The sequence below is a fragment of the Ambystoma mexicanum genome, chromosome 2p (assembly GCF_040938575.1).
Source record: "Ambystoma mexicanum isolate Mex_15411 chromosome 2p, UKY_AmexF1_1, whole genome shotgun sequence".
Taxonomy (NCBI): Eukaryota; Metazoa; Chordata; class Amphibia; order Caudata; family Ambystomatidae; genus Ambystoma; species Ambystoma mexicanum.
The window spans coordinates 1,149,947,369-1,149,973,761 of record NC_090923.1 but is presented as its reverse complement, the minus strand read 5'-3'; the positions used below and the strand labels follow the sequence as shown (position 1 = coordinate 1,149,973,761).

The following is a 26,393-nucleotide window of genomic DNA, read 5'->3' as shown; positions in this document are numbered from 1 at the left end:
GTGCCCAGGGTGAAAGCTGGCAGGCTCAATTGCAGATGGGGAGCCAGTGCAGACAATTCAGTCCCAGAGACATACCGTCCCTCGGCTTGAGGCCAAGGACAAGCTGCACAGTCCTCTCCTGGATGACTTGCATAGGGTGTAGAGTGGAAGGAGGCAAATGTCGACTGAGGCTGTTGCAATAGTACAGCCTACAGAGAACCACGGCTGTGGAGGCAGTGAGGTTTTCGGACCTTGCTTTACGTTGCTACTATACATTCAGTGCTGGTTTTGAAGCCACATTTTTACAATTGCTGTAAAACATGGGTTAGTGTGAAAAAAATGTCTACTATTGTCAGAGGGAAAGAAGAGTTCCTGTTGCGATATAACAATGGGTGGTATGGGTAGTAAATGGAAACGTAGCATATGCAATTGATGTGTCACTTCATGGCAGTGGATGGGAGAAAAGAAACCAAAATTTTTACGAACGTAATGGACGCTCAATGGCACATAACATGCGCACAGGTACTTATAACGAGTTGTACACATTTCGCAGAAATACTATTCATACCTCCAGTTTGTGGTCATGGGTGCTCACGTGGATGAATGTTGATGCACACATTTTGCATTATTTTACTGAACTTTGTACTGGATGTGCTTTAGAATGACACGCCACTTGGAGGCTTAATGTGCAACGGTACACATGAAGTGTTGTACAGAAGTGACAGTGTACGATGCCAAGTCTTGAATGCCATTGGGGGGATGCGTGTGTGACTATTTAACAGTCCCCAATGAGGTAGTGATGGACAAGAAATAGTGCACAGGGAAAAAAGGAGTCTTCCTGCTTTACTGGGGTGCGGGTCTCAATGTACTTGGGGAAGCATACGTGCCACATTCTGTGCTCCTCGCCATGCTGGCCAATGGAAGGTAGACTTAAACTCTTCAAAACGTTCTGCAACACGTACAGAACAAGTTACTTCTTACCTGGTAACGTTCTTTCGATGGGATGTTCCTCCGACGTATTCCTTATCTTGATAGATTCACTTCCAGCTTGCTGGCCTCGGAAAGGTTTTTCAGTAAAGGGCGCTGCGCGTCGACGTCCCTCCAGTTGGTGTCCCTCGACAGCCTCCGTATCGGCGCTAACGTCATCATGCGTATAGACTCGCGCAGCGTCCGTTGCTCAGTTCCGTTTTGAAGCTTGAAATTAGCTGTGCATTAATTGGTTACTGACCTTGAAGGAGCGTAAGCTCCAACCAAATGGGAGGTTTTACTGAGGGGATGGATGGGAGGGGCGATAAGGAATACGTCGGAGGAACATCCCATCGAAAGAACGCTACCAGGTAAGAAGTAACTTGCTCTTCGAAGGGATTGTGTCCTCCGACATATTCCTTATCTTGATAGACTCCCATAGCAGTGGTGTGTAAACAGAGGTGGGAGTAAAATTGGCATAGTGCCCTTTAAGAGTGAATAGACTAACACAGCTTTGCCAAATCTAGTCTCTTGGCTATAGGAGGAATCCAGATAGTAGAATTTTGTAAAGGTATGTGCGGACGACCATGTGGCAGCCGCACATATGTCTCGAATCGGTACCCCTCTTTGACGGGCCAAAGAGGCTGCAATACCCCTGGTTGAATGAGCCCTAAGATTTTGAGGGGGTTCTTTCCCTGCTAGTTTGTAACATTCTAGAATGGCTAAAATAATCCATCTGGAAATGGTCTGTTTTGTGATTGGTAATCCTAATTTGTGCCCTGTGTAACCTATGAACAGTTGGTCTGCTTGCCTAATCCTAGCAAGTCTGCTGATATAAAAACTCAAGGCTCGCCTTGGATCCAGCCTATGTAGCCTCTCTTCCTCTTTCCCTGGATGGGAAGGAGGATAGAATGAGGGTAAGGTATCTTCTGAGTGATGTGCAATTCAGAAACCACCTTTGGGAGGAAATTAGGCTTCACTTGCAGGACAACTTTGTCTTTGTGAAAAATTGTATGAGGGGGTTTACAAGAGGGCTTGTAATTCGCTCACCCTCCTGGTAGATGTCAAAGCCACTAATAAGACAGTTTTAAGGGTGAGAAATCTTAACAAACAAGAGTGGAGTGGTTCAAAAGGAGTACCCATCAGGAAATTTAAGACTAAATTTAAGTCCCATAAGGGAACTTGGAACGGTCTCGGGGGATAGACATTAGTTAACCCCTTCAGAAATTGTATTACTAAGGGTAATTTGAAATATGATGGCTCCTCTGCAGTGCGCTTGAAGATCGATAGCGCTGAGAGGTAGCCCTTGATCGTACCAACTAGAAGACCTGAATTTGTCAAACAGAGTAGAAAGGATAACACCATTAGTGTACCACATGAAAAGGGTTCAATATTCTTTTCTCTACGCCAGCTGCAAAATGTGTTCCAATGGCAGCGGTATAAAGTCTTTGTTGCTGGCCTTCTGGCTGAAAGCAACACGTCCATGACGTCATCTGGGAGGTCCCAATCCTTGTAACTCAACCTTTCTGAAACCAAGCTTGAAGGTTGAGGGTTCTGATGTCTGGATGGAGACCCTGACCTCCCTTCTGTGAGAGAAGATACTCCTTGTGTGGAAGACGAATCGGAGGGCAGATGGACATGTCCAGAAGGTCCGGGTACCACGTTCTCCTGGCCCAGTCTGGGGCAATTAGGATCATAGTCTTCCAGAATCTTCTCAACTTCCTGATCATCTGAGGAATGACAGGGACTGGAGGAAATGCGTACAGAAGTGGAAACTCCCAGTCCACTACGAACGCGTCCCCTAGAGCTCCTCTCGAGGGAAATTCTCTTGAACAAAACTGATCGCATTTCCTGTTGATACTGGTGGCGACCAGATCCACTTGAGGGGTTCCCCAAAGGGCGAAGATCTCTTGAAGGACTTCCTGAGCTATCTCCCACTCGTGAGAGACTCAGAGCGTCCTCTGTCAAGTTCTTCTCTCCGGCTAAGTGAGCTGCCGATAGATTCCTTCTTGAATTGCCCAAAACCAGAGCTGCATCGCCTCTCTGCACAGTGGCAGTGATCCTACGCCTCCTCTTTTGTTGAGGTAGTGCATGGCCACTGTACTTTCCGTCATTATTAGGACATTTTTCCCTTGTACAGATGGCAGAAAAGCCTTAGGCGCTAGTCTGATAGCTCTCAGCTCCAACAGGTTGATATGTAGTTTGGGCTCCGATGGAGACCAACGACCGCTGATGGTCAAGTAGTTGGCATGGGCTCCCCACCTCGTGAGTGAGGCATCCGTGACTACTGTTCTCTCCGGCCATGGTTGCCAAAACAGTTCTCCTTTCAAAATGCTCTCCCGACAGGCCCAGCACTGAAGGTCTCGAGCCACTTTGTATGGAACCTGAAGGAGATCTGTCATTTTTCCTGAGAATTGCGACCACTGAGTTCTTAGTGCCCACTGGAGATATCTCATTCTCAGGCGAGCCTCTGGCACAAGGAAGATGCAGGATGCCATGAGGCCTAGCAACCTCAAAAAGTCGAAGGCTGGGAGACTTTGGGCATTTTGAAACTTGGTGACCATCTGCAGAATATCTTGAGCCCTCACCTCTGGTGGCGAGGCTTTCCCCAGGGAAGTGTCCAGGACCGCTCCGATGAACTGGAGTCTCTGTGATGGTATTATCTGTGACTTCTTTAAGTTGAGGGAGAAGCCCAGTTTGTGAAGGAAGTGGCAGACATAATCTAGTTGAATCTGAGCTTGTTCCGAAGATACTGCTCTGACCATCCAATCGTCTAGGTAGGGGTAGACATGGATCCCTTCCCTCCTTAGACTTGCAGCCACTACCGACATTAGCTTGGTGAAGACACTTGGGGCGGAGGTCAGCCCAAATGGCAGGACTCGAAATTGATAGTGAGAGTTGCCAATTGCGAACCTCAGGTATTTTCCTGTGTTTGAGATGGATTGGCACATGGAAATAAGCATCCTGAAGGTCTAGAGATACCAGCCAGTCCTGAAGCTGGAGGGCCTGAAGGATCTGAGAGAGAGTTACCATCTTGCGCTTGACCTTTCTCCAGCAGGTCTAGAATCTCCTGCAAAAGGAGCGGATCTGGAAACTTCAAAGAGTTGTTCCGCGGTGGATGACTCTGAGGGGTGCGTAACCTTGGGCAACTGTCTCCAATGCTCAAGCATCTGACGTAATAGCCTGCCATTCCGTCAGATGTTGAGTTAACCTGCCCCCTACTGGTGTCTTGTGAGGAGAGTCCTAAGAGTGGTTTAGAGGCGGCTGATGCAGATGCCGAGGGTAAAGAGGCACCTTCTGCGGCTTTTGTACTTTTAACCCGTCCACCTCGGGTGAATTTCTTTTGGCCTCTTTGAGCCGGCTGTCCTCTGCATTTTCCGAATGCGGAATAAAAATGAAAGGACCTACCGCTCCAAGAGATTCCTGAGGGTCGATAGGGAGTTTGACGGATTGCAGCTCCAAGGGATTTTGCTGCTGCCTTGGATGTTTGAAACTTCTCTAGGCTGTCATCAGCCTTCTTACCAAATAAAGAAGAGCCGTCAAAGGGCATATTCAAAAGTCTGGCCTGTACATATGGAGCAAAACCAGAATTTCGCAAACACGCAAATCTGCGGATTGTAGTACTTGCCGCCATGGCCCTGATGATACTGTCAGCAGAATCAATGCCAATTTGAAGGGATTCGCACATTACGTCTTTACCATCTTTAATCATGTTCAGAAAAGCTTCCCTTTCTTCTCCTTCCGGGAGGCAGTCAAACGCTGATGAAGCACTCTTGCAAGCGTACAAGTAGCATTAATGGAATTAAGTGCCATGCTACACGCAGAAAAGACCTTTTTTGACATAGCGTCAAATCTCTTATCCCTGTCTTGTGGAACAGTAGGGTATGCAGATCTACTGTTCGATGAAGTTGCTGCTTGAACAACAAGACTCTCTGGAGTTGGATGTTTGGACAAATATTCAGGGTCAGAAGCACATACCCTATATTTGGCAGATAGTTTTTTGTTAACTGCCGGGATAACCTCAGGAGTTTCCCAGTTGGTCGATATTTTCCTCTGTAATGCAGTATGGAATGGAACCACAGTATCTTCCTGTGGGCCTTTAATTAAAGGAATGGTTCGGTCAAAAATGTTTATTGCCCCCTACGGGTCGGCCATGTGTTTTTAAGCCCAAGTCGCTCGATTTTAGAAAAATTTCCTATGGACCTTACCCGAGTTTTCGTTCATTAAACGCATGCCAAAACAGGCATCAGGGAGCTGCCATTTTGTGATAGTCCTATCATTTCTCCCATCGCCCTGGCTGACCGGCTTTTGCGGCACTAAATCATATCCCCCGCCCCTGAGCCTGTCATCAGCAGACGCGTACCGCCCATTTCACGACGCCAAAGCACGTCGTGTCAACATTCGCTGCGCTTCAGCTAATGACGTGTCGCCATGGAAATGGCAGGACGCCTCTTTCCTCAATAAGTATAAACAGGCCGTTTCACAACACAGCAGCAGATTTTCGATTCCATTCCTCTCTCTGTGTTACTTTGAGTATTCTGTGACTCGTTTCTGTGCTCTGAACACACAATGGCTACAATAATGCCCTACATGTACGAGCCCGAGTATACCGAGGAGGAACTACTGGAAAGGGAAACATGCGAAAACGACGGGTCTACGGACAGCAGTTGGGAGGACGATTCAACAGCTGAAGAGCCTGGACCTAGTCGCATGGACGGTGTTTCCACCTGGTGCACATGCAATCGGTGCGAGCTAATGCCAACCGAGGACGAGAACTGCTGCTGCTGTGAAAACTCGGGATGCGTGGCCTACATTTCGAAAGGCGAGCCACAACCGCAATGCATCACCGAGCTGCCAGACTTCAGGGCAGCCTGCCTCACACGGTCCGTGTTAAGGATAATGATGGTGCTTATGCACGAACTTCGCGCAACTGTTAGTCCTCAGAATCCGAGTAACGAGTAAGTATACTCTGCTTGTCATGCCACTCCTATTTCATGGTCTTCTCCTATATCCAAAATTACATATACATATCATTGTAACGCACAAAAGTTGTTCAATAGTGTGCAGTGTCTAGATAGCATTTGTCCGAGCAGAATGCCATTATTTACAAGAATTGTCATTGACAAACGTTTATTAAATTTATCTTGGTCATTTAAAAACAGTTTGTTTCATTCCTTTTCACAGGTGGTACAGGCTGGTGGCCTATCGTTCCTTTACATGGTGGCTTCACGGGAGGCTAGGACACCGCGTTCGAAGAGTGATACCCGCCTGTGCCGTTCGTGCCATCAGAGAAACGTTTCCGAGTGACAGCGGTCAGCACAGGGGATTTTCTCTTGCTGTGCTGCAACCTGAACTGTACAATGTTTAAAGTCTTGTATTTTTGTGTCATCAAAATAAGATACAAAATAAAACACCAAATATTTTAACAACGGTTGTTTTAATTTTTTAAATGAGTCAAGTGTGTCTCCATTCAAGGATGGACGTCAGACATCTGTGCTCAGAATGGGTGAAGTTCAGGTCGCTGTGAAGCGGGGTGGTCACTATCTAAGCTAATATATTATCAATAATGCATGCACTAAATAACACTTGTTCAAAGTCTTTCATTCGGTTATGTCTCTATAAAAGTCACACATATCTATACTATCAATTAACATTGGATTATACAGGCCTTAGGTCAAGGGTCTTGACCACTATAATACACTGTTTGAAGTGTGGGTCTGTGCTCACAAGAATCTCCGGTATGTGGCATTTGTTATTGATAGGCAACAATATCCTGCAGTAGGGGTCTAATGTTAGTTGGGGATCTGCTAGGTGGGCATCATGGCATGGTCAGTGGTCTGGCACATGAAGAGAATACCTTGCAGGGACACAGGGTCAGAATGGCAGTAAGTTTCCACTGGCGAGGGTGCGTGGGCAAGGACACGTTTGTGGAGATGAACGAGCTATGTGCTTGGGTTCAGGCCAGTTCACATGCAGGACCGTGATCTCAGAGGAAGAGTGATGTGTTACATTTATTAGCTGTTGCAAATACCTCTGGAGTTTTCCAGTCAGAGTGGGAACGAGGGTTTGGGCCATGTGCTCTGCGCGCTGTACTATTGCAGTGAGGCCTGGTCACCAAGATGGAGTGGAAAGGGGGTACAAAAATGGATGCCCTGTGTCCTGCTCAGTGTTCCCATCTACGCGAATGTCATCCAAAGTTATCACATAAGGGCAAGGGGCGAACCCACTACTGGAGGCACTTGGTACGAGTTTCTACTGAGAAGTAAAGGATGAGAGGGGCCTGATGGCCCCTCGCTCCCACACACTTGCCTGTACGCCCCAGGCACATCCATCCCACTCCCTCTATCAAAGGCGGTTTGCACCCGGGGATGAGCGCTGGCATGGGGGGCTGTCACGGGCGCAAACGGCCAAGGTGCCAAACAGCATGTACACTTCAAAAGGTATCCCACGCCCAGGGGCCATCGGTCACATGGCCTCCTCAGACCCTGTGTCTCCAGGCAGGCCGCCCCCCTGCAATAAACATAATACCACTACATACACACGTCATTCATTCACAAACACACCCCTGTTTCTAATACTTTATAAACCACTTGATATGTCCCATGAGAACATCTTTGTGCTTTGCAAGTCAACTCCTGAACCTTCTACCTGAGAAGCACTGAGATCTATGCTAATCTGCTCGTCGCCGTGCTATCTGTGACCGCTTCGAGCCAACTCATCAGTGTGCGACCTGTGGCCATCTACCTGTTCTCCTGCAACATACTGCTCGGGCTGCTGAATCCAACTGTTTGTTGGTCAAGGTAAGGCCATGTATCCTAGTCATATTTCGGTCATTTTTTACATTTCAATCTATTTGCTATTACAGTACCCAATAGAGCTGTGGTCATTGGTCTCATTGCTATTGACTTGAGTTTCAATTGTTATGCTATCAATAGATCTATTTATTTTCATCTCTGTCAATTGTCATCGAATGGCATCCTTCGGGGGTCCAGTCTATAATGTAAGCATGTTTCCTTTTCGTGCAAGACAGAACATCCAAGGGACAAGTCACATGTTCAGAGTTTAGTCACATAATTTAAAAAATGTCTAACTTATGCAAGTACTAAGCCGCACATGATGAACTGGTATAGTTCCGGCGACCAAAACAAACCTTGTATTGAGCATGGTATGGTTCATTTACTTTATGACATTTTTATTCATCAAGGTTTTATAATCTTGATATTTAATTTTCAGAATTTTCAAAAATGCATGCATTCCCGAAAACTGTTGATCGAATAAGAAAATGGGTCAGACATTGCGGATATCCACTGGATGAGCTGGAAAGTAGAGTCCAACAAGTCTTTGAGGACAAGAGGGGTGATCGATACCGCATCTGCAGCCAGCACTTTCCCTTGAACATGTACACCACATCTTGGGTAACAAAGAAGAATAAACGGCGATCGACACGAAAATTGCTCGCAAATGCTATTTAAACTATTCGTCCACAATCCGCCACTGGTGAGTCAAGTGTCCGTTTTTAGCTTTAGGCCTTGCGGTAGTGTGTAGGTAGCTGAATGGATTCATTGATATTTTAGGTGTTTCCAATTTGTAATACTTTCGACATTGATATGAGTATAGCTTTTTGAATAATGACATCAATATATTATTTTTAGATTTCATAACCCACAAACCAAATCTATATATGGGCACAGGCAACTCTGCTATATTGCGCATTACTCAAGTATTCTGTCTCCTTACATGGCAATTTTAAATATTGGCATTTCATTATCAAACAATAATTTACCTTTACAACTTCTTGACTATCCCTTGAATCTGAAGCAAGAACATTCTACTTCCGTCACATGCTCGCAGTTATCAACCACTTCTAGCGCGTATCAGGTAATCATACTTGGCTTTTCCGCTACAGACTTGTTTTATGCATGTCAAGTAATAGTTTTTATGTATCGTGTGATTATTTTACCAATTGTTTGGTTAGTGCTTTCCAATTGATATGCACCTTAGTTGTCGTCCCCTGGTGTTTGTTTTCAGTTATAATTAGTGTCATCCAAACTAATGCAAGTACTGTCTTTCAGGGAGATGCTGAAGCGTCCACCACATTGACAACAGCCCTAGATGTTCTTCAGCAGCACGAGGTATGGATACTGACAGCTCCATCGACCGTGATCATCAGGACTGGAACACTTATCGTTTGATTGTTCTACACCATGTTTCATTCTTGGTTAGCCGTTGATGTGTACCTGTGCGGTCGACCCCAAGCGTGTGTTGTGTTTTCAATATTGTAATCCTTACTAACGCAAATACTATGTTTCAGGCAGTTGTTGAATCGTCAACCCACGCACTTAATGCAGAGCCTGACATTCAAGTAATTCCGGTGGAAGCGGGACCATGCGGATACGAATTGGCGCAACAGCTTTCGGAAGTGCGCACCACATTGACAACAGCCCTAGATATTCTTCAGCAGCACGAGGTATGGATACTGACAGCTCCATCGAGCGTGATCATATAACGTGATTCCATTTGCTACACTTTCTTCCCTATTAACGCAAGTACTGTGTTTCAGGGAGACGATGGAGCTTCCACTACAATCACAAGATCCCATTTAGATGATGCAGATGTAAAGAAATCGGAGAAATAAGTCGATTAAATCTGATCATATTTAAATATTCCTTGATTCTTTTAGACAATGCAGCATTTGTGGTTATCTCTTTAGATGTACCTGTGCGTCGACCCCAAGTGTGTGTTATGTTTACAATATCGAAAACCATACTAACGCAAGCTCTGTGTTTCAGGGAGTTGCTGATGCCTCCTCTTCAATACAATCATTCGTGGCAGTCCATGCAGAGCGAGAGGTATGGATACTGACAGCTCCATCGAACTAGGTCATCAGAGCTCGAATACTTGTCGTTTGATTGTTCCACACAATGTTTAAATCGTGTTTGGCTATTGAGAAGTACATGTGTGTTCGTCCTCACGTGTGTTTTATGCTAACAATATTTTGCTACACAGTAATGAAAATACTATGTTTCAGGGAGTCGATGGAGCCTCCTTCCGTGCTGTCTTTGCGGGTACAGAAAATATAGTCGTTGCAGCGCAAGAGGAAGGGGAGACATGCGGATACGTATCGGAGCATCGGCGTGCAGATGTTGAAGGTCGAGTCAAAAAAGTTGCAAAGAAAAGAAACAAAAATAAGGTTAGTTACAAACAGTTCATAACTTTAGAATTTTTTTTGTGCTGGGGACTATTTTATGTTTTTTTCAAGTCAATTGTACTATACTTTATCTTGTGTTTAAACCGAACATCCCTTTTCCAATCTGTCCTCTAGTTACCCGTGGGTCTACGAACTATACATACACAGACAGTGAAGCGAATGAGAGATGTTGCTTGCCAGACCATTTACACTATGGAGTAACTATTAATTCAGACGCGGCGTGTTGAGACTCGGGATGCTCATGTCCAATGTACAGAAAATGAAATGAATGTGTCTGGAGAATCCGGCAAAGTTGTATTGGACCATTGCTACAGTACGACCGCACCACCGCAACAACATGTTACAGGATTTATTGAAGATAGCTCTGAAGTAGTCGCAGATCAATTCACACAATCTACACCCGCCAAAAAATTGCCACCAAAAAAGCTGTCGACATTGTTGTGTTCTCCAATCAATGTTGAAGTAGCAGATGTTGAAATGACAGAGAATGAACCAGCAGCAGCATTCACCAACGCATCAGAACTTGATAGCAGCGATATTTTTGTTAATTTGAGCAGTCTGCATATGATCAAAGATTCAAAGACAGCTAAGGCAGTAAGGCTTTAAGACCATCAATACACGTATTGGCTGCCGCAGAAAAGGCCCCAAAATACTGTAGATGGCCTGCATTTGTAATTATGTAGTTTTTAAAATATGCACAGATGATTCCAGCATGCCAATGACGATCCACATTTTCAGACTTCACCAAAGACCCAATATGTTAGACAACTATAACAGACACATGCTGAAAAACTTCAGAAAGGGATCGCAGGAATAGTTGGAAAGGTAGAGGGGCCCAGGGAAAGCAGCGAGGGGGACAATCAAGGAAAAGGGCAATAGGACAGAAGACAAGAGGTTTGGCTGGAGAAATTAGTATTTGAAGCTACAAGAAAACAGTGGTGCCTATCTTTGTTTACCATCCAAAAAGACCAATCTTGCTAAACATAGCAATACGTTTTAGCTAGCAGCACCCAACACAGCAAACACAAAAATGGGGCAAAAAAAGGAGCAGCAGCAATGGATAAAATCCTACCTTCTGCTGCTGGTTCCTACTGTTCTCCTTTAGGGCCACCATTTCCTTTGTCACCTTGCTCTGTAGTCGCTGCCGCAGCTCAGTGAGCTTCTCCAGAAGATTAGACACCTCCTTAGATGCTAGTGCCTGCCTCGCCCGGTCCTGCCAGGTGATGGCTCTTTCTGTTAGACACTGTAGAGCTTCTCCCTCCGGCAGCCTGACTGGCAACTTCTGCAGAGCCACAAGCAGCGACAGTATAGTCTCGAGGCGGGGCCGCCGGGAACGCATGCACAATGGGCATAGAAACTTGGAGTCCCACTCCCACCATGCCAGGGAGTGCTTCTGGCTAGTCAACTTAGGGCACAAAACACAGGAGCCATGGAACCAGTCCTTGCAGAGATCACACTGCAGCATTAGATCAGTGGGTGGCAACCCGCACACACAGTAATCCACCTGCTCCTCAGGCACTTGGACACTGCCAGCCTTACACAAGTTTGTTTTCCGCAGCTGTAGGATGCCCTCCTTCTCCTTCTGCTCCCCTTCCTTGAAGGCCAATATCTAATAGACAGAATGCAGAGTTAGCACAACATAAGAACCAATTTTGTCAAGCTGCCACAAAAAGAATAAATAGCACTGCTCAAACTAATTTATTTCAGTGGGTGGGGGTAGCTACAGCTTTTTAAGTCAAACAGAATCATGCCTTCCTGCACCATGTAGTTGTTTAGGAGTCTAATGTGCCTTACTAATAGTAGCTCAGACATATGTGCACTACATTTATTTTTCAACTGTGTTTGCAAGGGCTGTATAACCCAAATGGCAGGTTTGTGTGTGCCAGTTTTGCTATGTAACATACTGACCTTGTACAAAAAGCTGGTGGTAATGAGGGCTGTGCTTTTCTAACAATAGAAAATTACACTATCAATGGCATGCAAGGATATTAAGAAGCACCACCTTACAAAATAGCCTATGTCGAGGATAGTGAGGTAAAGATTTACTGCACTATAACATCAGGCATAAAAGTAAAGTAGCACATGGCATAAACCTGAACATTTGTAACTGCCTTAAGAGAAAGTTCCAAGGCTCAGAAGAAGCAGGTGATGAGTAGATGGGTATGTTTAAAAAACATGTTTTTAACTGTGCAATAACAACTTAACTTCCGAACATTGGTACATTTCCACAATACAATGTTCCAAAGTTACTTAATGCATTTCCTGTCCTATTCAGATCATACTGCCTTCTCGTGGGTCGATATTGATGTATTTTAGTCTGCCATACTTGTCATCACTTGGTACCTGTTAAGTAAGATTTATGATGAATCTTCCTGACCTGTGTCAACCCCAGAACGTTTTCATTGGACTTGGTAATTATTTTACCTTGCCCTTAGGTGAGTGGGAATCTTGTTCCCTCTCACCTAGTCTTTTACTCTTTGTTATGGGTGACCTTTTTATGTCTCTCCATAGTGTGACATTGGAGTTATAGTTTCCTATAACTTTGGACTGACTAATCTACCATGGCAGCACACAGAATTTTAAATGCAGTGGCATCCTTTTAATTCTCTAATTATTGCTTGGGTGAACTACTGTTCCCAAGAGGTAAAGTGGGATTCACATCCCCTTTACATTGATTTTAGTGAGCCAGCACATCCCACCTTATGTGAAGTGCTGGGAGGGGGTGGGTGGGGATACTCACAGGCTGTCAAATCAGCCTCTCTAATGCACAGAAGGGCCACCATTCTGCTAGAATGGTGGGCTCTTTTTTTCCTCACAATTTCTCATTTGCTTGTCGTTTCTGAGGTGGTCCTCTGCCATTTTAGGCAGGAACGACCTTGGTTGAATACTTTGTGTTCCACGCCTAGGCTCCGGACAATCGGTCTACTGGCCAGGACCACAAGGGACCAGCAATGGGGTTAAAGTGGGCATGGCCACCAGGGACCGGCTATGTGGTCATGTTTTTTTCAAAATCTGGATTGGATTGAATGGGAAAAGAAATTCTGCTTGCGGCTACAGCCCGAAGTGCTGGACAGGATTGCAGCAAACATTCGCGAGGAACATCAGCAAGGACCACAAAGCATAGTTTTGCAAATCTGTCCTGTGTTGTATTTTTTCTAAAGTGTCCAAATATAAATACAAAAAATAATGATACAACTTTGGTGCACGGACAGTAGGACTGGCCCTCGGCAAGGACGAATGCCTACTCTGATTTACTTATTGGGGCATGTGGCATGGCCCAAGTCCTAGGTTTAAATGGGAAACAAAATTCTACTTGCGGCTGCAGCCTGAAGTGCTGGATGGGATCGCAACAAACATGCACAGAGCACCAGCAAGGACCTGAAAGCAGGCTTTTGCAAATCTGCCCCGTTTTTTACTTTTTTGAAAGTGTCAAAAAATAAGTACAAAAAAATAGTGATATAACTTTGCTGTCTGGCCAGTGGGCCTGGCCCTCGGCAAGGACAAATGTCTACTCTGATTTGCCTATTGGGGATTGCAGGACCCAATCATTTTCTGATAATGTATGCCCCACTATAGAGGAATTACGTAGTTCTGCCAATTAGCTTCACTTAGAGCATCTACCTAATGTTGCAATGTGACTTGATGCCAATTAGTTTGCACAATTATAAAGATTTTTATTTTGGGGCATACCTTTGACAGCACTTCTCATGCAATTCTATTCCACATTCTGTTTGAATTTCGTTTTCCCAGCTGTATCTCAGCCAGAACAAATAGTGTTTCTCCTTGCCTGGTGTACACTCCTTTTTAGACTACTTTTGTAATTTTGGTGAGTTCCGAGGTAACCCAAAGAACACATCTCTGTGGACCTGTAGTGCTAATACTAATACTAATGTGTACCTTCCTTTTCAGGGGTTTGATATGGAACAAGTTACTTACCTATAACTGTTGTTCTCCAGCATGGGTCTGGCATGGATTCACATGCTCATGAATATTCCCCATCATCAGGCTGGGAATCATCAGGAAAAGAAAAAACAGTTTCACTTTCGTTTATAAACTGTCTTTCTCCTATAAACCAATCACTGAGCTCTGGGTCACACTGCCCCCAGCCAATGACTGCCCTTTCCCAAAAGCCCCTCCACTGGCAGCCATCTTCAGATTTGGTAGCACAAAGTGACAGTATGACCAGAAGAGCCACAGAGGGGCAAGAGGGAGGTTTTGGATGTGAATCCATGTAAGCAACTTGTTCCTTCTCCAGGATGGGGTCTGGCATGGACTCACATGCTCATGAATAAGGAATACATAGCAGTACATACATACACAACCACGGGAGGTGGCAAGGCTCAACAGAAGCAATTACTCTTACGTCCTCACCAGGCTCACCTTCAAGCAAACAGGTTGCGTAGCACTGCTTGGCTGACTCGGGACTCCTCCCTGGAATCCCGGTCGACGCAGTAGAATTTTGTGAAGGTGTGTGTAGGCCTCCACGTAGCAGCCCTGCAGATGCCCAGCAGGGGCACACCAGGCAGGAATGCCGTCATCGCAGCAAACGCTCTGGTAGAATGGGCTCTCGGACGGCCAGGCAGCGGTCGGTTTGTCAACCAGTGACAATGAGTGATGCAGCCGGAGAGCCACCTGGAGATGGAAGCCCTCGACAAGGCCTTCCCCAAGGTTCACAGGACCAAAGTTCACAAAAAGCTGAGAAGTCTTCCGAAAACTCCATGCGGGCCACATAAAACTTCAGAACTCGAGCCACATCCAGCAAGTGCAAAGTCCTTTCAGCTGACGACAAAGGCGAAAAAACAAAAGGTAACACCAATGACTCATTGAGATAAAATTCTGATGGAACTTTGGGCATGAAGGTGGGGTGCGTGTCCTCGGCACCACCTTTGTCTCGTGGAAAGTCAAGTAAGGCTGCTTGCAGGACAGGGCCTGGTTCTCACCGACTCTCCTGGCAGAGGTGATGGCCACGGGGAAAGCAGTCTTCCAAGACAGGAACTTAAGCGGAGCTTGATGTGCATCAGCTGGAAAGGGGCCCCAATTAGCCTAGTCAGTACCACGTTGAGTTCCCATGCCGGGGCAGGAGCCTTCACCGGCAGGAACAAACCGAACAGTCCTTTGATGAACTCCATCGCTAGACGGTGCAACCAAACAGAAGACTGTCCTGGCGACCTGGTGTAGCGGGAGACAGCCATCAGATGGCCAATGCCAATGACAAGTACGGAAGGATTTGGGGGGCCGTAACCTTCTGCGACCAACACCAAGTCGCGGAACGCTTCCATTTGTGTCCGTAACACTTCAAGTTGATGACGCCCTGGCGAGGACCTCCCTGCAGTCCGTAGGCAACTCGTACCAGCTGCAGGAGCCAGGCCTCAGGTTCAGCAATCCTGGGTCGTGGTGCAGGATTGCACCTCCTTCCCTGGCGAGAAGATCCGCAACCACTGGCAGCTTGACTGGAGGGGACGCAGACCCGCTGAGAAGGTCCGGGTACCAGATTTGCCTCAACCACACTGGTGTGACGAGGATCATCCTGCACTGGCACCGTCTGAGTTGACCGATGACTCGTAGCAGCAGCGGCAACGGGGGGGAAGGGGGAATGCCTACAGAAACAGGCCTTCCCAAGGAAAGTAGAATGCGTCCCACCTGCTGGCGAACCTCCGGCACTTGGTGTTCATCGCTGTCGCAAACAGATTGATCTGGGAATTGTCCCACTGGATCCTGCCGAAGCTCCCACTCGTGGAAAGAGCGCAACTCCCTGCTGAGGGGAGTCGGCGACTGTTCTTCACTCCTGCCAGGTGAAAAGGAATGAGGAACATCCCCTGGACGACGGCGCAGTGACAACTCCTGCGCCTCTCTGGAGAGCGCCGGGGACCTGGTGCCCCCCTGCTTCCGGATGTACAACATCGTGGTGGTATTGTCTGTGAAGACCCTCACCACTTTGCCCTTGAGGGACAGGAGGAATGACTTGAGGGCCCAAAACACAGCCCCTAGTTCCAGGATGTTGATGTGTAGCGCCTTCTCCTCCAGCAGCCACAGTCCTCTGGCGTGGAAACATCTGGTATGTACTCCCCATCCCTTCAGGGAAGCGTCTCTTGTGACTGTCTACTGGTATGGAGGGCTCTGGAAGACTGTGCCCCTGGCGATGTTGGAGCGCACACCCCACCACCTTATCACTGGACCGAACTCCTCGTCGAGCACGATCCTGTCCTTGAAGCTTCCGGACACCTGGATCCAACAGGAGTCCAGGAATTCCTGGAGCAGTCGCATCCGCAACCTGCAGAGCCGGATCAGGTAAAAATTGGACATCATACCGAGCAGCGACTTGATGGTCCTCAGCGTGGCGATCTTCAGTGCCAACTGCCGTTGCACCTTGCCCAAAATGACTGCGCTGCTCTCCTCTGACGGAGCCACCAGGCAGGATACTGTGTTGAGCCTGGACCCCAGGAACCACTCGTTCTGCGATTGAGTCAAGCAGGATTTTGCATAGTTCACAGAGAACCCCAGATTCGTCAGCAGCCGGATGGTCCTCTAGGTGTGATCGACAGCAATGTCCCTTGACCTGGCCCAGATGAGCCAGTTGTCGAGGTACGGGCATACATAGATTCCGTAGTCGCAGATGGGCCACCACCGGAGCCAGGCACTATGTAAAGACTCTGGGTGCCGACATCAGTTCGAAGGGGAGAGCCTTGAACTGGTAGTGCTTCCCTTGTACAACAAAACGCAAGAACTTTCAATGTTTTTCGTGAATTGGAACGTGGAAGTATGCGTCCTCCGGATCCGACGACGATGGAAGGTCTTCCTCCTCCAGTTGGCCGAGCATGTGCTGCAAAGTGACCATCCTGAATTTCTGTGACTTGATGTACTTGAGTTGTCGTAGATCAAGAATGGGCCTCCAGAAAGTATCTTGAGTAAACTCCAGAGCCCCGGAGTCGCTTCGAACCAGGTCTATCGCCCCTTTTTTTTTTAACATGGCCTGAACCTCCAGCAGCAGCTGAGGGATGTGTTGTTCCTTCCGTGCCACTGGTGGAAACTCCAAAGTATGTCTGTGGGTGAGAGCGTCGGTGGAAATGTTTTCCCACACGCTGATGAAGTTCGCCAGCCAGCATCCCACTGGGTTTGTAGCGGTGGGGGCCTGACGTCTCGGCCGGTTCAGTCCTGCTTGGAGGCCCAGGTGCCGCCCTCGGAGCCTTGACGACGACCGCAGCCACCTCCGAAGGCTTTGTAACGACCCCTGTAGGCCTCCTGGGTCTTGGAATGGGAGGGTTGGCGGTAAGAGGACGATCCACCACCGAAGCTCTTCAAAGACCTAACTGACTTCCCTCCTGAGGGACGAAAGGACAGACTGTGCTGTTGCAGTGTGCCCAGGGCACGGGCCGCCTCTGTGTCGGTCTGGATGGCCTAGAGAGCTTCATCGACGGCCTTGCCGAAAAGATTGTTCCCGAACGGCATGTCCAGGACTCTTGTCTGAAGTTGTTGGCCGCCAGCCACGACAACGGAGGCAGGCTCAGTTTTCCCATCGGGCGGAACCCTGTGTCCACAATTCCCAGAGCCACGGTGATGACATGGTCCGACGCCACCTCGCCTTCCTGAAGGATCTCCATTGCCTCTACCAGCTTGTCCTCAGGGAGGAAATCCAGGGTTGGAGCCATCTTGTACCATAGCTTCCGGTCGTACCGGCCAGGATCGCTAAGGCAATGGCCGTTTTGACTGCCATCGCCGCAGAGTAAATGACCTTCCGTCCCACAGCATCCAACTTCTTCTCCTTGCTGTCTGGGGGACAGCGGCTGACGGGTTGGACGAAACAGAATGGTCTTCCTTTTTGCCTCGAGGGTGATTGGCAGAGTTCCGACGCACGGGCGATCATGAAGTGGAAGGAACCGACTTTGTCCAGTGGAGAAGACCTTGGTGGTGGAGAGATTCCGCCGCTGTTGGTATCTGTTGTCGCCATATCCGTCCCCATCCCCCTAAAGAGGGTTGAGGGGGCAGCAACGGTTGAGTGGAGGGGTAGGGTGTCTTCTCTTCAGCGGTGGCGGCCCCAGTGTCAACAGGGTTGTTGCTGCCGTCGGTATCCTCTTCTGAATCCCTGACACCAGTGTGTGGAGGGTTGAGAGAATATCCTGCGACAGATCTCTAGGAGGTGCCTGGGGAACAGGGTTGCTGGGCCCAAACGTCTATGCCCTCGTCAAAGTCGTTGCTGCCTCCGGCAGGCATCTCCTAGACGGTCTCGATGCTGCAGTCACCCCCCCCCACCCCTGGATAGTGTGGACAGAAGCTATGTCGTCCTAGTCGGACGAAGAGATATCCATACCTTGAAGCTCTTCCACGCCCTTCTTTGGGTCCGGAGGGATCGCATTTGGGATAAGGTCCGGGATCCTCTTCTCCGGAGTCTCTGCCACTGGTTTGGCCGAAACCTCCCGCCTGGGAGGAAGAACCACCCTCTCCACCACTGGGGTAGCCTGGACTGGGTCAGGCCCTTTTGCCTTCGAGAGGGCGGTAGCAACCATCTCGATGGAAGAGGCTGATTTGGCCTGGACCACCTGACCTTGACTGGCAGGCTGGACTCTTTGTCCTGCTTGGCCTTCTCCGGTTTCACTCGCAGCTTCCTCGGGAAAACCGACTTCCTTTTTGAAGAAGCGCTGGAGCAATGGCTGGAGATCGACGCTGATGGAGACGAACACGCTCCGACCGTCACGGGACCCGCTTGTGCGGCGACACCGATGGAAGCGGACTTGCAGTGCTTATCCTTGTCTTGGGCCCCCACTGATGGGGCGCCCTCAAAGGACTTAGAAGCCTGCTCTGGCTGGATCCGTATGAGGCATGCCCCTGTGGACCACAAGGGATAGAGGCCCTGGCTTTAAGTCACGCCGCTAGTCGTCGTGCGCTTGGAAAAGCAAAGGCAGATCTCGCAATATTCTTCTTGTGCGTTAGGTGCAGACAAAGGCACTGGGAATGCTAGTTATCCATCATGAATACATTCCGCAAACCGCAGCTGGTGGAGAGCTTCACGAGGGAAGCCCCGTCCTCCTCTGACATGATCTGGCGCGGTGTATGCCCGATGGCCTTCTGGAAACTACCAAGAAGAAAACACATGATGATTTTACCCTTGAGGGCCGATGAAAGCTGACAAAAAAAGGATCCCCGTTAATCGGACGAGTAAATATGGAGCACACAGGCTCGATTTGAACAAAATAGGGGTTTCCTAGCCAAAAAAGCACAAAAAACACAAGAGCGAAACACGAGGACGGCCAACAATTGAACGTGCAGTGAAAAACTGAAGATGGCTGCCAGAGGAGGGGCTAAGGGAGTCGGCAGTCATTGGCTGGGGGTAATATGACCCAGAGCTCAGTTTATAGACAGTCTTTCTCCTATAAACCAAAGAGGAACTGTTTTTTCTTTGATCGAGTATTCCCTGGCTAATGACGGGGAATATTCATGAGCATCTGAATCCATGCCAGTCACCATGCTGGAGAAGTATTTTGTCCATCTCTAGTGACTGTGTTTATGTTCCTAGTCATTTTTCACTGTGTTATTTGGCCATAAGTAAAGATGTATTTTTATACCCGTTTGTCCAAGTGTGTTCCTTGACTGCTTCATTGTGTCTGCTCATTGTGGACCCCTTACAAGAACACCACAACTTGAGACTTAGTCTAGACCACTCGCCTTGCTACCTTGAACTGGTTTGGCTACAGCTCCCAGAGTCTTCACCGTCAAAAGACTAGGTTGGCCCTATATATATCTGTACACCAGGCCAAAGTTTAGAAAATGAGTTAACATTCACCCCCAATGTGACTATGGGTGCCCTGGAAGGGGGGGGGGGGGGAGTGGCGTGAGGGAACAGATGGATGCACTTGAGCCGTGGGCCACCAGCAGTGAATCTTCTCGACACTGGTGTGTTGGAGCCCTTCGCAGGCTTCGGGTCAGCGACAGTTGTCGTCCGGAAGACTTCTCATCAGTTTTCGGCCCACGACTCAGCTGAGGGGACAGCTGGAACTGCGCTTCACAAGATGCTGCACCGCAAAATGGCACAGGTCCCAGGGTATTGGGAGTTTGCAGCCCGGGAGGGTCACAGCTCTTCGCGGGATGGTGCAAAACGTAGGTAGTCTTGAGACTGGTTAGGCCCATCAGTCCAGGGGAGGGAGTCATCTTCAAGAGATCTTCCCTCCTGCTCAGAATTCGGTATTGGGTCTTCAGCTGACTGACAATGGCTCTGGCTGTCGCTTTGAAGTTGCTGGGACATCCTTATACAAATAGCTCTTCTGATCTTCAGTCCAGAGGTCGAGACTGGGGTTCAGCTCCAGGACCCTAGTAGGTAGTCTTGAGACTGGTTAGGCCCATCAGTCCAGGGGAGGGAGTCATCTTCAAGAGATCTTCCCTCCTGCTCAGAATTCGGTATTGGGTCTTCAGCTGACTGACAATGGCTCTGGCTGTCGCTTTGAAGTTGCTGGGACATCCTTATACAAATAGCTCTTCTGATCTTCAGTCCAGAGGTCGAGACTGGGGTTCAGCTCCAGGACCCTTGCCTTATATGCAAGAAAACTGGCTGAGCCCACCAATCCCCATTCAAGCCCTTCATGCAAATCTGGGGGTGTGGGTGAACAGTCTCCCAGTTCAAACTGTTTCTAGGCAGGCACACTGCAGGACAAAAACCAGGGGTGTTTGTTACCTCCACCACTTCCTGTTCTTTCAGGCACTCAGAGCCTTGGCAGGCTTTCCAAAGGAAGCCTGCCAAAGACAAAAGACCCATCAGGACCTCTACCCACCCAGGCAAGTCATCATGAACAGGGCTTAAAAAAGTACAGACACAATTTTAGGCAAATGGTGACCCTTCTTATCCCCCACCTCAGCTGCAAAGATAGCCTGCTGTAGGAGTCCACAAGAATTCATGAAAAAAGGGACACTGCCACCAGTCTGTCAGATTAACTTGTAACAGCAACTAAAAGTTACTGAAACAGTGAGAAAAGTGCGACAATGTTTCCCCTCAGCACTCGACATAAGGTCCGGAGTGAGAATCTCTCAACAAAATACAGGAGGGATAAAAAAAAGTGTCTCCGTCCCCCTGCCCTGGTAATAGAAGGTAACCCAGGTAAAAAAGAAAGAAAAGAAAAAGTAAAGGTCAACGAGCTTTCAACAACACGGCACAGATCGTGCTGTGTGTTGCAATAGAAAAATGTAAATGCCAGAAAAGATGGAGGGATGCACAACTCCATAAAAAAGTATTGAAAATGGTTCCCAAGTACAGAGCAAAAGAATGAGTGAGAATTAGATAAAAACCAAGAGGCCAGCAAAAAGTGCTGGGGGACTCCCAGGTAGAGTAGATTTCCTTTTTGAGAAAATTTCTCTCCAACACATACTTTATCACTCACTAGCAAAGCAGGATCCCAAGTGAAGTAATTTGATTCTAAGAGCTTAGCAAATAAAGCAATGAGGTATAGGTATGCTTTACCTGCAAAAAGAGCTCCAGAACTGTATAACATGTTTGTAAAAACTTGTGGAACTATAAACTGTAAAGAAACGCTGCTCCCATTAGTTTCTGTTCACTTAGGCCTCTGCTTCTACAAAAGTCTTAAGGGTACTCAAACCCGAGATTTGTACAATTGAATGAACCACACCAGAGGCAAAAATAAAATTTAAAAAAGCCCCCACGTAAAGGGCCATTATGGCTCTGTGATCTAAATCTTACACGGGTGAAGGTTTGTCAGACTACATATAATCCTTTGAGTCAAGGGCATGCAGGCATTTCCATCTCCAATAAATGTTTAAATAATATTTTGATTTTAACCACCAGTGTTTGGCATAATTCAAAGAAGCCACTCCATAACAGGGCTATAATGAACTCAACCGCTTACCAAAGCACAGAACAGATTTCTCAATATATCCAGGACCTAACTAGGCCAATCCAAGAACTCACCACTGAGCCAGGGTCTCTCAGGTCCTGGGCTGATAAACCAAGCCCTTCAGTATCTGATTTATACACACCAAACTCCTTTTCCTGTTTCCATTTGGCTCTTTTTATACTGTCGAAGCCTGCATCTCCACATGGGCACAACACCTGGATGGAAAAAATAAGAATTTTAAAAAGCAGTCTGTCAGTGTATTGGAGCTGGTAAAGGACTAGTATAGCCAAGGCAGCTCTGAGTTCACTGCAAGCAGCCTTGGCTTGCTGTTCATTGTACCTCAAGTAGAGTGTAGCAAGAGTTTTTCTTCAAGAATGTCTTGGTGGCCTTTTCTTTCCATGAGTGTGCAGTCGTCACCTGGACCTCCATATGACGCAGTTCATCAATCCTGACTGGAAGATCCCGGCCAATTGCCACAAGCCCTTCAAGGTCATCAAGGCAAGGGTAATGGTCCCCGTTCTGTAGACAATCAGACACCCCACAGTAAAAAAGTCAATTAACCCACGTTTCACAGAAAAACTTCCACCATTATAAGGCAATACAATTAATTGCACTGTCTATCCTGCTTGGATCAGACATTCCAATCCATCAAAGAACTCATCCCACCAATATGAGCTACCTCAAGTCACCAGTAAATGTACATCCTACAACCACATATGCTTCTAGGTCATAGATGTCGAAAATACACCAAAGTGGAGAGCAGGAAAAAAAATGTGTTGAATTATTTAGGAGACTTTAAAAAAAATGATTCAAAGATACATTAAAGACAATTCTGAATGTAATAAATAAGTTAACATATACAACTGTTTGAGAGAATGTTCAGTTTAGTTCCTCCCACCTTAGAGACCCCCAGCTCTTTTGCTGAACTTTGGGACTTTGTACTTTTAATTCTATATCTTTTCTGTGTTTCTTTTGGCTTTGGAGTCTGACAAACTCCATAGGCATCATCTTTGCATTGTGACGCACAGCACCTTCAGTGCAGTGGCACAAGGAAGTCTCCTTGAATTCCCAAAGGTTTACATACCCTCTCTTGGTGAAACTACGGTTTCCACGAGCAGTGAAGTGAAATTGACTTTACTTACAATTTGTAACTTTCTAGACCCAGCACACACGATCTTACCATAAGGTGCTGGAGGGGTAACTTAGTATCCCCTTTGTCTAGTCTCATGAAACATTTTTAGGTTACCCTTCCTACAATTAATGGCTGGTGGCAGTGGCTTACTTTTTACTACCATTGTGTGTTTTTACCGCAGGCTCCGTTCGCAGCTACAGTAAAACATCAGTGGGTACCCATGTTATTAAAATGGCCCGTTCCTCTTTTTTCACCATTTCTTGCTGGAAAGGTCCTTCTTGAGATTTACTCTGTGCGCCAAACCAGGTTTGGTCCCTTTGCTCATTTCGTCTTTGGCGGGATTCACAATTGAAGACCGCCTTTGGCTCCAGTAGGTCTGGCAGGGACAGGAAGTGAGGGAGGTGCCCGAAACTCCCTGTTCTTAATCCCCTTGGTTACAGGAATGCACCCAAAGGTGATTACCGGCTGGCTATCCGGCAAGGACAGCCACCCTGCTGTGCAATTGATCGCTAGGCTGGAATGAATGGGAGAAACCTGCATAAAAGGCAAGGCATTTTGGCTTGGAAGGCAGAGTCGACCACTGGACGAAAGAATGCGAAGAAGAACTTGGAAGAGACGCCTACTGCAACTCCTGGACCGTTTGTTTGCACGTTGGAGCCCTGCTGCTGTGCCGACGCTCCAAATTCACCTCGACTAGAGAAGCTCTGCAAGGACGACTTCTCCCCTTGAGTTGGTGGGACCAATCAACTCCAAAGTGAACTCGTTTGGACCTCCTCTCGAAGCTGGCTGTACTTCCACTGCTGCTGGAACCGAAGTGCCAGGAAGAGGAACACCAAATGGAGTGAATCACTTAAGTCAGACCCAAGCTTGTGGAAGATCCTCCGGACTCCCAGTAAGCAGGACTGACCAAGCCTGAGCCACCTCAACAGAGTGCTGGACGCCAGATGCGAGGAAAGTCCAGAGTGGTATCAGAGTCCACAGTGGTACTATTTGCGGAGACGCGAGGAGCTGAAACCACAAAGTGCCACTGAATTGAAGTTTGTCCTTTCTGGCTGCTGACTGTCCCATTGCAGTGCAGTCCCCACGACTGAGGCCCAGGAACAAAAGGATCTGCAGAGCTGCACAGGAACAGAAGCCAGCTGGAACCATTTCTTCTAACCAAAAGGTACCGTAAAGTTTGAGAAGACTTACCTCTTGTTGTTGTAGCCTTGCTTGACCTTAGTTGAGACTTGTCTTGGTTGCTTCTGTAGAGTTGCTTGCATCTTCTACCTCTCACAAGACTCCCAGCTTGTGGCCCTACATTGATTCTACTTTTTCTACAAAGACTTCTAAAACATTATGCAAGACTTACTTACCTGCAAGAAGTGTTTCAGCTCACCTAGACTTTTGCCCCATTGACATTGGCTGGCCTGTCTCCTTGAATGACTTCTCTCCTCTGCTTGCGTCTTACCTTCCATCCAGGAAACGGTTAACTTACTTTGTATTGGGGTGTTCAAAAGTACTTACCTACTTCAGATTATTTGTGTGATCTCTTGTCTAATTCCGAAACCTCTTTACTTTAACACTCATCTCAGTATTGCTCTAAATGTACCAGTGATATATTAATGTCCAATTTCCTGTCTATTTAAGTCACCCGAGGGTGTAGGACGTGTCTGTATGCCATCCCAAATGGGTATTTGCGGATTTAGAGAAACTGTGTATTTTGGAGTGTATTTGTGTATTACTATTATATTGCCCCTTCTGAAGAAGGCTTATTCAAACTGACTGTTAAATCAGTTAATCATTGTTTAATCAAGAAACTTTGAGTTTAAGTGTTTATTTGGATACTTGTCACTGTGAACCTCTGTGTAACCACCCTACTGCTCACACTGGCCCCTCTTAAGATCAGCCTGGCTGTTCAAACACACTACCAACCTGTGTAGTACAGACTTATACCAAAGGTTGGGTTCCTATTGCCAGGTGGTCGAGGTTGTTTTAGTGCACCCAAAGGGTACTGCACCAAATCTTGCCTAACAAAGGAATCAATGTTTTTGAATGAATTAAAGTACGGCAGAAATATTGAGGCATTAACAGTACGTACAAAAATACACATTTCATCCCACAAAATACAAGATATCGGATTTTAATATTTAAAAAAGGTAATTCATTTTACACATCTTTAGATAAACAATGTGCAAAGAGTAAAGTGCAATAACATTTTATAACTAATACAATGTACTGTGAGGGGTCAGTAATGTGAGGCGGACAACTGTTTGAGAATTTGTCAACCTATGCCATTTTATTCTTAAAGAATTACGTTCAAAATACCTTACTACGCCTACTCTGCAGAGGATTTCCCTGCTTAACCAAATCAAAGGGGAAACGCTAACACAAGGTAACTGGCCCTCACACTAAGCATCAAACGCCCAAATAAAATATATGGCAATACAACATGACATGTTCAACATTCACAGTCTCTGAATAACCTAATGTCCTGGGTGATGTCCCTTCCCAAGGATTCAAGGGCAGTTCTGCTAGTGTTCAAATAAATAAGTGGTTATCATCTTAGTTTTAGTATTCACAATGGTATATTTGTCAGGATGACTTCTCAGTGCTGCAGCTTCCACAACGTCACTTGTACTCAATTCACTATGAGATCAGTCACCTTTGTCTCATAGTACTCCACTTGGTTTAAACTGCTACAATGTTGCATCTACTGACACTTGGATATACTACCACAACTACAGTGCTTTGGACTACTACCACAGCTTCAGTGATGTGTACCTTTAGACAGGCCTCGACAAGACATACTTTAAAGTATTTCAACAAATTCAAGTAGGCAAGGCACTCCTCCTCTGCATACCTTTCTTCAAAAGGGGCAGCCTCTTTGCCTCTCTTGTCTGTCTGCCACAATAACAACCTGGGTTTGCCTTTAAGGCTCACTTCTCTTTCACAGTCTCTGGTGCTACATGTTGTGCCAAATTAAAGATAGTATTTACAAGCAGTCAGTTTCCCTTCCCCAACCTTACTTCCACCTTTTTGACAGTTATCAGACAGTTATCATTTTAGGCCAATGAACTGTTAACTTCACAGTACAGTTATATTGCCTCTTACTTCTGAGGAAGGCTGGTTTCACTAGTAATATGGGGAGACTCTAGGCTTCGAAAATGCTTGTTCTCCTCTTCAATAGTTTATACACTTTAATTGTGATTTCTAAAGAAAGACTTTAGGACAGTTTTTCTAAAGTCCTACCAAGACTTCATAAAACTCATATCTGAGGCAGTACATACTCTCCACT

General features: G+C 46.9%; 1 protein-coding gene across 4 annotated transcripts in view; it reads right to left on the bottom strand.

Moving 5' to 3' along the window:
• KDM5C (lysine demethylase 5C) overlaps positions 1-26,393 on the bottom strand; it is a 1,076,337-nt gene that overhangs the window by 236,917 nt on the left and 813,027 nt on the right. For all 4 annotated transcript variants that reach the window (XM_069645250.1, XM_069645251.1, XM_069645253.1 and 1 more), the window contains 3 exons: positions 22,324-22,503; positions 22,059-22,199; positions 11,226-11,762 (listed from right to left, as the gene is read on the bottom strand). In XM_069645250.1, the coding sequence (XP_069501351.1) occupies positions 11,226-11,762; positions 22,059-22,199; positions 22,324-22,503 (858 nt within the window). The remainder of the gene's footprint in view (positions 1-11,225; positions 11,763-22,058; positions 22,200-22,323; positions 22,504-26,393) is intronic.